Source organism: Elephas maximus, chromosome 3 (assembly GCF_024166365.1).
Source record: "Elephas maximus indicus isolate mEleMax1 chromosome 3, mEleMax1 primary haplotype, whole genome shotgun sequence".
NCBI classification, from domain to species: Eukaryota; Metazoa; Chordata; class Mammalia; order Proboscidea; family Elephantidae; genus Elephas; species Elephas maximus.
This window is the reverse complement of record NC_064821.1, coordinates 91,352,685-91,365,918: the sequence shown is the minus strand read 5'-3', so window position 1 is coordinate 91,365,918 and position 13,234 is coordinate 91,352,685. Positions and strand designations below refer to the sequence as shown.

The window sequence follows — 13,234 nt, the reverse complement described above, 5'->3', positions numbered from 1 at the left end:
AAAAAAAAAAAAAACTAGTGCCTTTTTTTTTTTTTTTTTTGGAAAAGTGGCCAGGATATGCCTGACTGTTGCTAATGTTGGCCGCTGATGAGGACAATTTAATCGTGCTGGGATCAGGAAACCTTGGCTCTAGCCCTGCTAGTGCCATGAGTTTGGACAAGTCCCTTTCCCATTTAGGGCCTTTGTTACCTTTAGGAAGGATTAATAGATATAAATTAGGCTGATACAGTGAAAACCTGTGAGAGCCAGAACTCAGTGGGGCTGCCTTGTTTTTCTGGGTCTCCCAAGTTTTCCATCTTTGACAGGGTACAGTCTTACCACTTTTCTATCGCTCCTTTTAGTGGAAAATATTTGAGTTTTCCTCCTCTAACAGGTTTCCGCCTTACAGATTCTGGCTTTCACAAGTTTTACTGTATATAGGAAGAGAAGATAAGATTTGAGGGACATTGGAGACCTAATGGCCTAAAAATATCCCCAATTCTTGCCAGTCTGTTATAGTATCTAGGATATATTCCTCTGGGATCACTTGTTTAGTCATTCTGAATATAGTCACTGAGCATCTTTCGTGTGTAGGCACTGGGCTGTTTACAGACAGTCCCCCTACCTTTAGGTTGCTCATAGGTGAAAACATTAACAAATAATTAAAGTTGGAAGCGAAAGCTAATTATTGTTGTCAGGTACTGTTGAGTCAGTTCCGACTCATAGTTGACCCTATGTACAACAGAACAAAACACTGCCTGGTCCTGTGCCATCCTCACAATCATTGTTATGCTGGAGCCCACTGAGCTAATTAAAACTGTATAAAGCTAGAAAGTGCCTTGAACATGTATAAGTAGAGAACATAGAAAGACTAGTCGACATCATCTTTACGGATTACAAATTTTCTTCCATGAACTATTTATAAATTATCAGGGAGAAGGGGGGGCATCATGGAATGAGGTTAAATAAAAGAATTAACTAAGATGTCATATGTAATGCTCCCAAAATGATGTCTGGCATGCATGAGATATACTGCAAATGACAGTAATTATTATAGCTGTAGCTTGATCCTCACTATAACTCTGACGTAGAAATTACAACACCTATTTTTTAGGTCAGGAAGCTGAGGCTTAAAGTGGAGATGTGATTTATTCTAGGGCCCCCAGCTAGAAATGGCAGAGCTGGGGCAAAACCATGTATGTAGGCCGAATGTAAATACAATTATGTTGCCTGGAGGGGATTTCTCATTAATCGGAGAAGGAAAATTCTGCTAATTTTCCTTTAGTCCTGAAAGCATTAACTGTTCTGGGTAAGTAAGATTACGACTTAACTCCCCAAATATCTCACATTTCCCAAAGACCTTTGAAAAAGAATGCTAACGGTGGTGCTTTCAGACACTGGGGGAAGATGGTGCTAAACTGATCTTCACCAGGCTAAACCGCTTTATTCACATTGCAAATGGCTGCTAGATCTGCTGACACATAGGACCAGCTGGAAAGGACCCACTTCTGGAAATGTGTGTGTGTGTATGTACACTTTCTGATTCTTTTAAGACAAGCTCTGTGATCCCGGACTTCTCATTTGTTATCCTTTCTTTCAATAGAAAACAAGCCTGGAGTTTTATATTGACATCCACGCCCACTCCACCATGATGAATGGCTTCATGTACGGCAACATCTTTGAGGACGAGGAACGGTTCCAGAGGCAGGCCGTTTTCCCCAAGCTCCTCTGCCAGAATGCTGAGGACTTCTCCTACGTAAGTCAAGAGTTCTCTGCCAGCCCCAGCTCTTCTCCACCCACCCCCTGTGCTTGCCCTCTCACTGCCTCCCTCTCTTTCTTGTCGCTCAGTTCAGAACACCTATTCTGGGCCAGGTCTTGCGTGGGTGACAGAGATAAACAAGCTATGTCCATGCCCTCCAGTAGCTCATCACTAGTCAGGGAGAGAGAATCTTTGAAAAGGTAACATTTGTTCTGTCTGACCTGTCTTATGAGCTGGCATTTGTTTGGTTGATCTGACTCCAGTATTAACAAAGAAAAGAAACTCACTGAGCACCTCCCACATGCCAGCCCCTGCCCCAGGGGCTGAACCTAGCTCATTTCGTTTGGTATGAGCTTAGCATGTCTGCTGAAGGAGGTCCTACGCCCACCATTTTCTTCCTCCATGACTCTTTCTCAGCCTGAATTTCTTTGTCAGTAATTTGTGGGTGATAATTTTTTGCCCTGCCTACATCATAGCTTCCTGAGAGGACAAATGCAACAATAGTTATAAGAGTACTTTGCAAGCAGTAAAGAGCTCAACAAACCCTAGACACATGTTAAGGAAGATTGGAGACTGTAGGGTGGGGGTTAGAATAATTGGTAGCAAAAAATAATATTGGAAAGAGCAAGGAGAGAAGATAAGGAGGGAATTGGCATGTAGTTTTTTTATGGGGACATGGGAGAGAGTTTTTGTACATTTTCCTTTGTTTCAATACCAGATCTCTGGGGCCTCTTATTTCCGTGTGGCCAAAGTGGAAGAGGCCCACAAAGGTCATAGCAATTTCTGAAGCTGATGAGCTGAATACTACCTGCCCATTGCTTCAGGCCTGGACATTAGTGGAAATGATGAATTTCTCCATGTGATAAGATCTGCTTCAAATCCTGGAATCTTTGAATGCCAGTCCAGGAAGGGGACTGGGAAATCACGTAACCCAGCCTCCTCATTATGCCCAAGAGGCACCTATGGTGCAGAGAAAATGAGTGTCTGGTGCAAGGTCACCCAGCATTTGGTGGCAGAATTAAAGAAGGCAGCTTCCCCATTTGGAGCTTCACTAGGATAAAAACAGCCATGTTTGTCTCTTTAGGAATCTCTACAGGTTGTGCAGCCATGTCTTTGTGAAACCATTGCAATTTCACAGCAGACTGGCTGTCTGGGTCCAAGTTCCCTGGAAGAGTGGGTCATAGGCCCCAGAGACTCTGACAGTGGTGAGGAGGTCCCCAGGGTCTAAAAAAATGGCACAGTCCCGCAACTTTATTTCTGGGCTTGCTTGATGTTATTCCTGCTTTGCCACTTTCTTACACGCTTGGGACTGGAGTCATGGCCATCCATCCTAGTCTGATCTCTGACCCCCTTCTTCTCTGGTCCTCAGTGCCCATGTTATAAAAGAGAGAGTTGGATTTCACTACAAGGACTTTAAAGATCCATTTAGATGTAATATTCTGTGATTTTCTGATCATTTCCTTTATAAGATACATATACATATACATACATATCTGTTTCATCGTCTCTATATGTTTGTCTTCTTTTGCTGTTTTCTTTCTTTCTCTCCTTCTTCTTTCACTTCTTGTTTTATCTCCTGCTGAATAAGACACATTGTTTTATGAAACCCACAGTCTGTTTATTACTTAAATTTCCATTGGCTAGCATGGAATGCCCCTTTAACCTCAAGTGAAGTGACCCTCACAACTCTGTGAAAGAGACGTTATTATCAACACTTTACAGATGAGGAAACAGAGGCCGAGACAAATAAGGCAATTTGCTTAATATCACATAATCGGTAGGTGCTAGAACATATTTTGAAACTCTAGAGTACTTGAGACTCTGACTTGCTAGCTGTCTCTCTGCCCTCTCTCCATCCACTGTGATGGGTGTTACTGACACCCTGGTGAAGGAATAGGCATGAGTTCAGTCATCCCTAATGGAAGAAAATTATGGTGATGGAGCATTGAGTGTCTGGGGTCAGTTGGTCCTGGATTCAAACCTATGCTGTTTCACTTACTAGCTGCAAGATACTCCATCTCCGTGAGCTTCCGTTTCTTCATTGTCTTAGTCATCTAGTGCTGCTATAACAGAAATCCCACAAGTGGATGGCTTCAACAAACGGAAATTTATCTTCTCACAGTTTAGGAGGCCAGAAGTTCAAATTCAGAGCACTGAATCTAGGGGAAGGCTTTCTCTCTCTGTTGGCTCTGGAGGAAGGTCCTTGTCTCTTCTGACCTTCAGCTCCTGGGCAGTCTTCATATAGCTTGGCACCTCTCTGCTGCCATCTTTGTTTCTCTCAATTGCTTGTTTAATCTCTTTTATATCTCAAAAGAAGTTGATTTACCTAGACTAATCCTGTCTCATTAACGTAACAAAGATGACCCATTTCTGAATGGGATTATTACCACATGCATAGAGGTTAGGATTTACAGCACCTGTTTTGGGGGGACACAATGTAATCCACAACATTCATCTATAGAGAAGCACAATTATAACACCCACTTCAAGAAGTTATTTTGAATCCTAAATGAAATACTACATGGGAAAGAGTATTATAACATAGCACTGCACAAATTTTAGTTCTGATTATCATAACATAGTTGCTTCTTTTTCCCCATCCACTGCTTCTGCTCCACCTGTCCCCATTCCAAATCAACTCTCTTTAAACATTTGTTGAATGATAGTTACTGTGCACGAAGGACTCTGCTGATGCTTTCATTGAATTATGTTTCTTTAATCAGTTCCTGTAATAATCCAGTAAAAATGGGATTAATGTCCCACCCCTCAGATGAGGAACCTGGGACCCAGAGATGTTGTAAGATTTGCTGAAGAATCAATGGCCAGCAGGTGCCCTGCTCTAATTCTCCCCTTCTACTCTGTCTTTTACAGTCCAGCACATCCTTTAACCGGGATGCCGTGAAAGCGGGAACAGGCCGTCGCTTCCTCGGTGGACTCCTGGACCACACTTCCTACTGCTACACCCTTGAGGTCTCCTTCTACAGCTACATCATTGGGGGCACCACGGCTGCTGTGCCTTACACTGAGGAAGCCTGTATCCTTGACAGATCCCCACTAAACCCTGGGCCAGCCCCCATCCAGCTGCCAGGTCTGACAGAATTTCATGACAGGTGAAAAATTAGGTCCTCAGCTCAGGTAAGGGGTGGGACTTTGGGTTGAGGATGGAGGTGGCGCGATCTTTGGATTGTCCTGCTTGCTCCTGCCCTTTGTACTGACCTCCACCCCACAACCCCATATACACACAATTGCCTCTGCTCTAGGTCCCCAGTCTTCTCAGGCATCCTGGACCCAAAGCCAAACTATAACTTATGCTGCTCTCATCTTTCCCTCCCCTCCCCTCTCTCATGAAAACAAAAAAACCATTGCTGTCGAGTGGATTCCGACTCATTGTGACTCTATAGGACAGAGTAGAACTGCCCCATAGAGTTTCTAAGGAGTGCCTGGTGGATTCAAACTGCTGACCTTTTGGTTAGCAGCCATAGCACTTAACCTTTATGCCACCATGGTTTCCCCTCTCTCGTGAGGGAGGGTGTATTCTGCCATCTAAGGTATGTATGTAAGTACACAGGCTAGCTGACCAGCCCCAGGGTTGCTGGGGAAGAGCTTGATGATCTTGACTGTTCCTTCTAGCCCTGTAAATATAAAACTGTTTTCTCTTTTCTTCTGTCTTCCTGTGTGCTCACTCTTTCATCTTCTTTTCTCTCTTCGTTATTCTTCGTTTTCCTTGTTTCTTCTCCCCCTCACTCTCTCTCCTCTCCCTTCCATCTCTCCCTCCTCACCTGTCCTGTCTCTTTCTATCCGTACTTCTTACTTCCCTTCTCTCCTCTCTTCTTCCCATCCTCCTTTTCTCTTCATCTCTCCTCTTTGCCTCCTTTCTTCTCTCTTGTCTTTCTCCTCTCATCCTCTGTGCATTGTTCTCTCTGCCTTTGTATTTTCTTTGCCAAGTTGCTTTTTCTCTTAGTTTCTTCACCAAATTTCTCTGAAAACTACCAAGCTTGTCATGATGAAATTCAGCGTAACTTTCTTGCTTGCTTGAGTTTTCAGGGATTATTTGGTAATTCTAATTTCAAGGTCATGAGATTAGGATTCCAGGTCCCATCTACTGTATAGAAATTGTTCTGGGTAGTGACAGATTCTGCCTTCCTTCATCCTTTTGTTTTTGGATTGACCCATTTCTCCTTTCCTAATACTTGGTTTTCTCAGAGAAGGAATTATCATTAAGGGAGGAGAAAGAATAAGGATGAAATTAACTCCCTATATATGCAAATTCTCTCTCCCCGGAAATGGAGGTGCTCTTTTTAGCCCTTCTTCAATGCTTGGTGAGTGTGTAAGGAGTCCCCATCATTCGGTGCAGGAAAACATCCTCTGGTGAGGGCATGACTTATGCCAGGTCCACCCAGCCCATCATGGCCTGGTATGGTGGCTCCAGGTAGTTCAGTTCCTTGCTGGGAATACAGGAGGCAGGTGAAGGCTCTATCAGGAAGGGAGCTGGGCCAGGTATTAGAGAAGTGTTCCAGGCCCTGTAGAGCCCTGGACAGATCATGATAAGAATGGAGAGCCCCCTCTCTACAGTCACCAGAGACCAAGACAGTTAGCTCTGAAATCCGCTTTCATAACCACTTGGCTCAGCAAGGCCAAGGAGCAGGCTCTGCTCTGAGACAGAGGATCCTCGGTTTCCAAAGTCCTGGCAATCTCTTACGTGACATCCTGTCCCTCCCACTGGATGATGTGTGGCCCATGACTTCTCCAGGAGCCCCTAGCTCCAGCGATACACGCTTACATCTCATTCCACGCTATGACTACTTTTCACCTCCATAAAATTGTGGCAGAGGAGGTAGAGGGACTTACTAGGAAGAAAAGGAGTTTGAGCATGTTCGCCAAAGGGGATTCTGCAACCCTTATCCATGATGAGACATGGGTCCCTCCAGAGGAGGCCTGCACTTAGCTTGTGGTTGTTTTCTAATGTCAATTTTGGCGGGTTGCCCTATCCTTTCTCAGTAGCTCTGACATGCTTTTGTGCTGGAAGTAAATGCGTTTCTTAGTAGACTATCTGTCCTTTAGCCCAGGCCCATAGTTTCTTCCCATCAACACCCACCCTCATTCAATAAAAGTAAACAGACCACTTAGTATGGACCAGGAATCATACAAGGCACCAGGGATAAAATACGAAACAAGAAGTCACAGTTCCTGACTCACAGAGCTTTCAGTGTACTTGGTGAGGCAGAAACGGAAAGAGGTAATCATAATACCTATTACACATTCTGTGGTGGTAGAATTACAGAAAGCTATGGGAAATTTTCATTTAACAAAAATATATTGAGTGCCTACCATGTAAAGTTCTAGGCCATGTAAAGTCCTAGGCACTGGGCATATAGCAGCAAACATACTGAAGACAAAAATGTTTTTTTTCACGGAAATTTGAACCCAGTCTTAGGATGTCAGAGAGGGCTTCCCAGCAGAAATGACATCCAGGCTGAGTTTTTAAGACTGAGTAAAAATTAACCATATTTGGCTGGGCGGGTTGTTGGTGGGAGGACATTGCAGAAACAGAGGGGAGGGAGGAAACTGGAGCTGTAAGTGGCCCAATAAGGCAGAAGGACTTTGGATGCAAGAGTAAGACTGAAATGGTGGGCTGTAAGGAATTCGAACTTGGCTGTAAATTCCACGAAGAACCATTGAAGGGTTTTTAATAGGGGTGGAAAGCTACTCTGGCTGCAGTGGCAAGACGAGATTGGAATAGACTAAACCTAAAGGCGAGGATATATTTCAGTTACGACAATCCAGGTGGGAGATGACTCAGGCCTAGACTGATGGCTGTGGTAGAATATTAACCAGTTGCCGATGAGTTGATTCTGACTCATGGTGACCCAAGCGTGTCAGTAGAGCTGTGCTCCATAGGATTTTCAATGGGTAAATTTTCTGAAGTAGATCACTGGGCCTTTTTTTCCAAGGTGCCATAGAGTGGACGCAAACCTTCAACCTTTTGGTTAGCAGCTGAGCACCTTAACCATCTGTGCTACCCAGAGACCCTGGTGGAATATTAAGAATTTGGTATTGAGAAGAGCTGGTAATTAATTGGATGGGAGTGGCATTGGAGAACAGGAGCTAGTGATTTGAAGGAGTTAAGGGTGAATGGACTATACGTGGGAGATGTTAGGCAAACAGATTGTGATCTTTGTTGGCTTCTGGCTCCATGTCCCCATCAGAGAAAGAAATTACATGGTCTGATGGGAATAGTAATATGGTCTGGGAGAAAGTGTCCTCTGGACTGGGAGTCAGGAGATCTGGATTCTGATGACAGCACCGACCTCATCCCAGAGAGCACCCTTTAGCAAGTCCTCTAACCTCTGTGAGGTGAGCTTCCTAACCTTTAAAAAGGGACCAAGGACCTTCATACTTTTCTAACCCTTGTTATGGGAATTAAATAGAGATATCCATGAAAAAGCATGGTATTATGCAAATAGAACAGATTTTAGATTCAGATGTACCGGGGTTTGAATCCTGGCTCAGCCACTAACTAGATGTGCAGCATTGGACAACTTATATAACTTCCTCCAGCCTCAATTTTCTGATCTGTAACAGTAGAACATAATAATACTTAATCTCACTGAGTTGTGATGCAGTCAAATGTATGTCAGTGTATAGTGTAAACTTGAAATATTAAGTGAAAATTGATTAAAACATTGAAAAGGCTTATATGAGTATGAATGAGGACCTACATTTATGTTAAAGAGGGTAGACAGGGCTATTAGAGCAAAAGACAAATAAATGGCTGCCTAAGTAGGACTAATGGGGCAAAGGGCCTTGATGGAGTTGCCACAGTTAAGGGCTTTGACATCAGAACACCATTTAACAGTGGGGAATGCGCAATTCCCATGATGAGTCACTTATGTCTGTCATCCAGAGTACCCCCTTCCCAGTATCAGGGTATGTGGCAGCCAGGTTAGTGAACTAGAGGATGCTGGGTGAGTGTGAGATCAGGGAAGGGCTGGGAAAAGTAGGCATCCTGAAGGATATTTCACCCCGGCTCACAGTAGGGTCCACTTCTCCACACATGTGTCTGTCAGCTTGATTTTTTTTCCTGGAAAGGCACTAGCTAAATACTGCTAGAATTTTCCTCTCTGATTTCCCTTCTCCACTGTATCAGGGAAATATGGCAGTGGGCACAGTCACTGAAGCATACCTAGCTGTGTGACCTTGGGCTGGTCACCACACTAAAAAAACCCAAACCCATTGCTGTTGAGTTGATTCTGACTCATAGTTTCTCTATAAGACAGATTAGAACTGCTCCATGGGGTCTCCAAGGCTGTAATCTTTACAGAACCAGATTGCCACATCTTTCTCCCATGGTGCAACTGGTGGGTTCAAACCTCTAAACTTTCAGTTAGTAGATGAGTGCTTTAACCACTGTGCCACAAGTCCTCCTTATGTCACCTCACTACTCTGAACCTATCTCTTCAATTTGTAAAATAAAAATAATAAGCACTTTGTGGGTTATTGGGAGGATGAAATGATGCGATGTATCTGTAATCCCCCGGAACTGCCTGCCACCTAGTAGGTACTCAACAAATAACCCTTCTGTTCCCACTTCTCTCAGCCTCATACAAGCTCCATGGCTCTCCTTCTTTGGTTGAGTCTTTAGCCAGATGATCAGGCTTTGAAGCCAGCAACTGGGGTTCAGATCCTGACTCTACCACTACTACTGGGTGGCTTCAGCAAGCCTTGTCCCATCTCTTAGCCTCAATATCTAATAATTCCTGCCTGTCTGAGTTGTGGAATGAAATTATATGTGGACTCTATCACTACTCTGGTCCCTTTCAGTTCTGACATACTAAGATTTTTCAAGTTCGAAAATCTAAAGTGATATAACTCCACACTTAGATAAATTTATGACATCAAGAACCCATAATCCTGCTATTTGGTGAATCTTAAGAGTCAGTGATTCCATAAACATATGAGTTTCCAATCTACTAGGGAAAATTAGTGCAAAAGTGTCCTGGACAGCTTTCAGTTTAGGGTTCTTAATTGAGGGGTCCACTGACAAGCTTCAAAAGGAACCCAAAAACCGTCTAAAATTTGTGCAAAACTGTAAGTAAAGATGCAGAGGTTCATTTTCTTTGCAAAGGCCCATAGTTTTCACCAGATTCTATAACAGAACATCCTCAGGGCCTTCTGCCCTGACTAGTGGTCTTTGGGGCTCTTCCTGCTCTATGTCACGGCAAGAAGACAGCTCTGGTGTGAGAGTCCTAGGTGTGAGTTGCTGAGGGCCCTGAGCAAGCTATTTAACCACTCTGAACCTGTAAAGTAAGGATAATTATCATCTACTTCACAGAGCTGCTGTGAGGATTACATGGAAGAATGCAGATAAATCTCAGGGCACATACTCAGTGCCATTAAATATTATTCCCTTGTCTTTCCTTCCTGTAGTTGTTTTCGTTGTTGTAAACTGATAAATTCCTGAGAATTTTAGATCGTTCTTCAGCAAACCCAATTTACATTTTCCTGGGCTGCCAAGTAATAAATATGCTCTGTTCAAATGATTTAAAAAAAAAAAAAGAACAAGAGAAGTTAAACTGGAATCATAAAGTAACCTAGAGCTTCTTTGACCTTTGTTTACGGCCTGGTTACAAGCCAAAAGGAAATAGATCTTTCATATAACGTATAAGAAAAACATTGGGAACAGTGACTGGGTCCTGGCCAGATTGGTTTCCACGCAGGCCTGTAGTTGTGGACACCTTAAAATCAGAAAATGTAGTAGAAGGACGTGACTGGTGTGGGCAAGAGAAGATGCAGAGATTTAGAATTTAGTTAACTGAGTTGGTCTTGATTCAGAACCTACTAAATGCTTTGTGCTGGGCCCTCTAAAGCATATATCAGACATTGAAGATATAATTTATTTACTCATCCATCTAATAAATACTCATTAGACACTAGAAACAGACATATGAGTAAGGCGTGACACCTGCCTTCAATAAAGAAACAGTTTAGAGGACGAAATAAATGTAAAGAGGCATCAGCTTCTCAGAGGGATTAATGCTCCAGCAGAGGGGAATTCTGATGGCTGCAGAAGCACACAGGAATCATCTAACCCAGCCCGGGGTTGGCAGGGGAGGAATTGGGAAGAAAGACTTCCTGAAGGAAGAAAAGCTAGAGCTCAGACCTCAAGGATGAATAGGACATAGGCAGGAAGAGTTGGAGCAGCCTTTCCAGCAGAGGGAGAAGTACAGGAGAAAGCCCAAAGGCCAGAGAGAGCGTCCTGTGTCCAAAGCATCAGAAAGTGGTTGGGGCTGGGCTGGAAGCAGCAGGTGGGTCCACTGGGACAGCAACTTTTCTCCCTCAGCTTCAGGCATACCATTCTCCTAGTCTGAGTGGCGACTCCACCCTTAGAAACACCAGAGGCCAAGGCTACACCGTTTGAAGCCCCAGAGGTCGTGGCCATACCCTTTGACACTGAGGCAGCTTGGCTCCCTGTTTTCCTTGTCTCTTCAACTTCTGCTTCCTGGTTTCTTTTCTCTTCAGCTTCTGCTTCCTGGTTTCTTGGCCTCTAGCAGCCTTGGGCCTCTCTGACAGTGTCTGCCCTGCTGGGGCAAGTGTTCCAAAGCTCCGTAGCTCCACCAATAGTTGCCTGCAGGCACCCCACTCTGCCAGTAAACGTTGGCCGAAAGGCACTCAGTTCTCTTGCTCCATGGGTTGGCAATCCTAACTCCACTGATAAGTGCCTAGAGGTACTCCACTCTGCCAGGAAGCCTCCTGTGCACAGGCACTCAGCTGTCTTGCTTCATAGGTTGGCTCCAGTGCTGTCTGGTGCTGGTCTCCTGGTTCTGTTGCTGCCAGTTCTCTGCTACTGCTTCTCACCATCTGCACCATCTCCTCTATCCATTCAGTTTCAAAACTTCTTCCACATTTTAGGTATCTGTTAGAGCAACACCCCACTCTGTCCTCTGTCGGTACCAAATTCTGTCTTGGTGTTCTGGTGCTGCTGTAACAGAAATACCACAAGTGGATGGCTTTAACAAACAGAAGTTTATTCTCCCACAGTCTAGTAGGCTAGAAGTCCAAATTCAGGGCATCAGCTCCAGGGGGAGGCTTTCTTTCTCTGTCGGCTCTGGAGGAAGGGTCTTCTCATCAATCTTCCCCTGGGCTAGGAGCTTCTCCGTGAAGGAACCCCAGGTCCAAAGGATACGCTGTGCTGCCAGTGCTTCTTTCTTGGTGATATGAGGCCACCCCTTTCTGCTTGTTCCCCTTTCCTTTTATCTCTTGTAAGATAAAAGGTGGTGCAGGCCTCACCCCAGGGAAACTCCCTTTACATTGCATAAGAGATGTGACCTTAGTAAGGGTGTTACAATCCCATTCATCCTCTTTAACATAAAATTACAATCACAAAATGAAAGACAATGATGCAATACTGGGAATCATGGCCTAACCAAGTTGATGGATATTTTGGGGGGACACAATTCAGTTCAGGACATTTACTGTAAACTTGAAATAATTAAAACTGTGTGGTATTGACACACAGATGTATAAATGATTGGAACAGAATAGAAGGTTCAAAAACAACTCAAATACATACAAAAAATTTATATGATAAATATGACTTCAAATCAGTGGGAAAAAGCTGAATAATTCAATTAGTGGTGCTGGGACAATTAGCTGTTATCTATAAATAAAAACTTAATCCTTACCTCAAAACCTACATCCAGACAAACTGAAATAGAGACACAATATTTAAATGTTAAAAATGAAACAATAAAAGCAACAGGACAAAGAATGTAAGTATTAGATGAAGAAGCCACAAAATGAAAGATTGATAAATCTAACCATATATTTACAAATTCCTGCATGGAAAAAGCATTTCTGCATGGAATTAAAGCCAAAATATAAATGACAAACTGAGTTGAAATAATTTTTATACTGTACATAAAGACTAATTTATATAATATATAAAAAGTTTCTACAAATCAAAAACTAAAGACTAACAACCCATTTTTTTTTAATGGGCAAAGGATATGAATTTATAGAAAAGAAAATGCAAAGTTCTTAAATATATAAAACATGCTCAACTATATAATTAAAGATAATAATAATAATAAGAGAAATTCAAATATAAACTAATCTTCTATATCATTTCTCACCCATCAAATCGGTTAATAGGCTGTCCCTTGTAAGTTTCTTCAGTTATACCCTCTTCCTATGCTGAAGATCCCTTGATTTGGGTGGATGCATCTATCTGCTCAGGCTGGTTGTTTATGGTCTCTTCCTCACTACCTGGTGGTCTGGCAGTTTACACCCAGTTAAGGTTACTGCATTCCTCAAGCGGCATTTTTGGTCTGAAGAAAGATAATAAATAAAGGAAGCAAAATTGGTTTTGTGGACCCTTCTTTTGCAAGTCCTGCCTAGTGGTTTCATATCTCACTTTGAAATGTGGTATCTATGGACAGTGAATAAGGAAGACCGAAGAAGAATTGATGCCTTTGAATTGTGGTGTTGGCGAATATA

The 13,234-nt window shown here is 43.2% G+C and overlaps 1 protein-coding gene across 2 annotated transcripts in view; it reads left to right on the top strand.

Annotated features, from left to right (window-relative positions):
• The window catches only part of BEND5 (BEN domain containing 5), a 352,434-nt gene that overhangs the window by 256,845 nt on the left and 82,355 nt on the right, over positions 1-13,234 (top strand). For both annotated transcript variants that reach the window (XM_049879235.1, XM_049879234.1), the window contains exons 7-8: positions 1,583-1,735; positions 4,610-4,772. In XM_049879235.1, the coding sequence (XP_049735192.1) occupies positions 1,583-1,735; positions 4,610-4,772 (316 nt within the window). The remainder of the gene's footprint in view (positions 1-1,582; positions 1,736-4,609; positions 4,773-13,234) is intronic.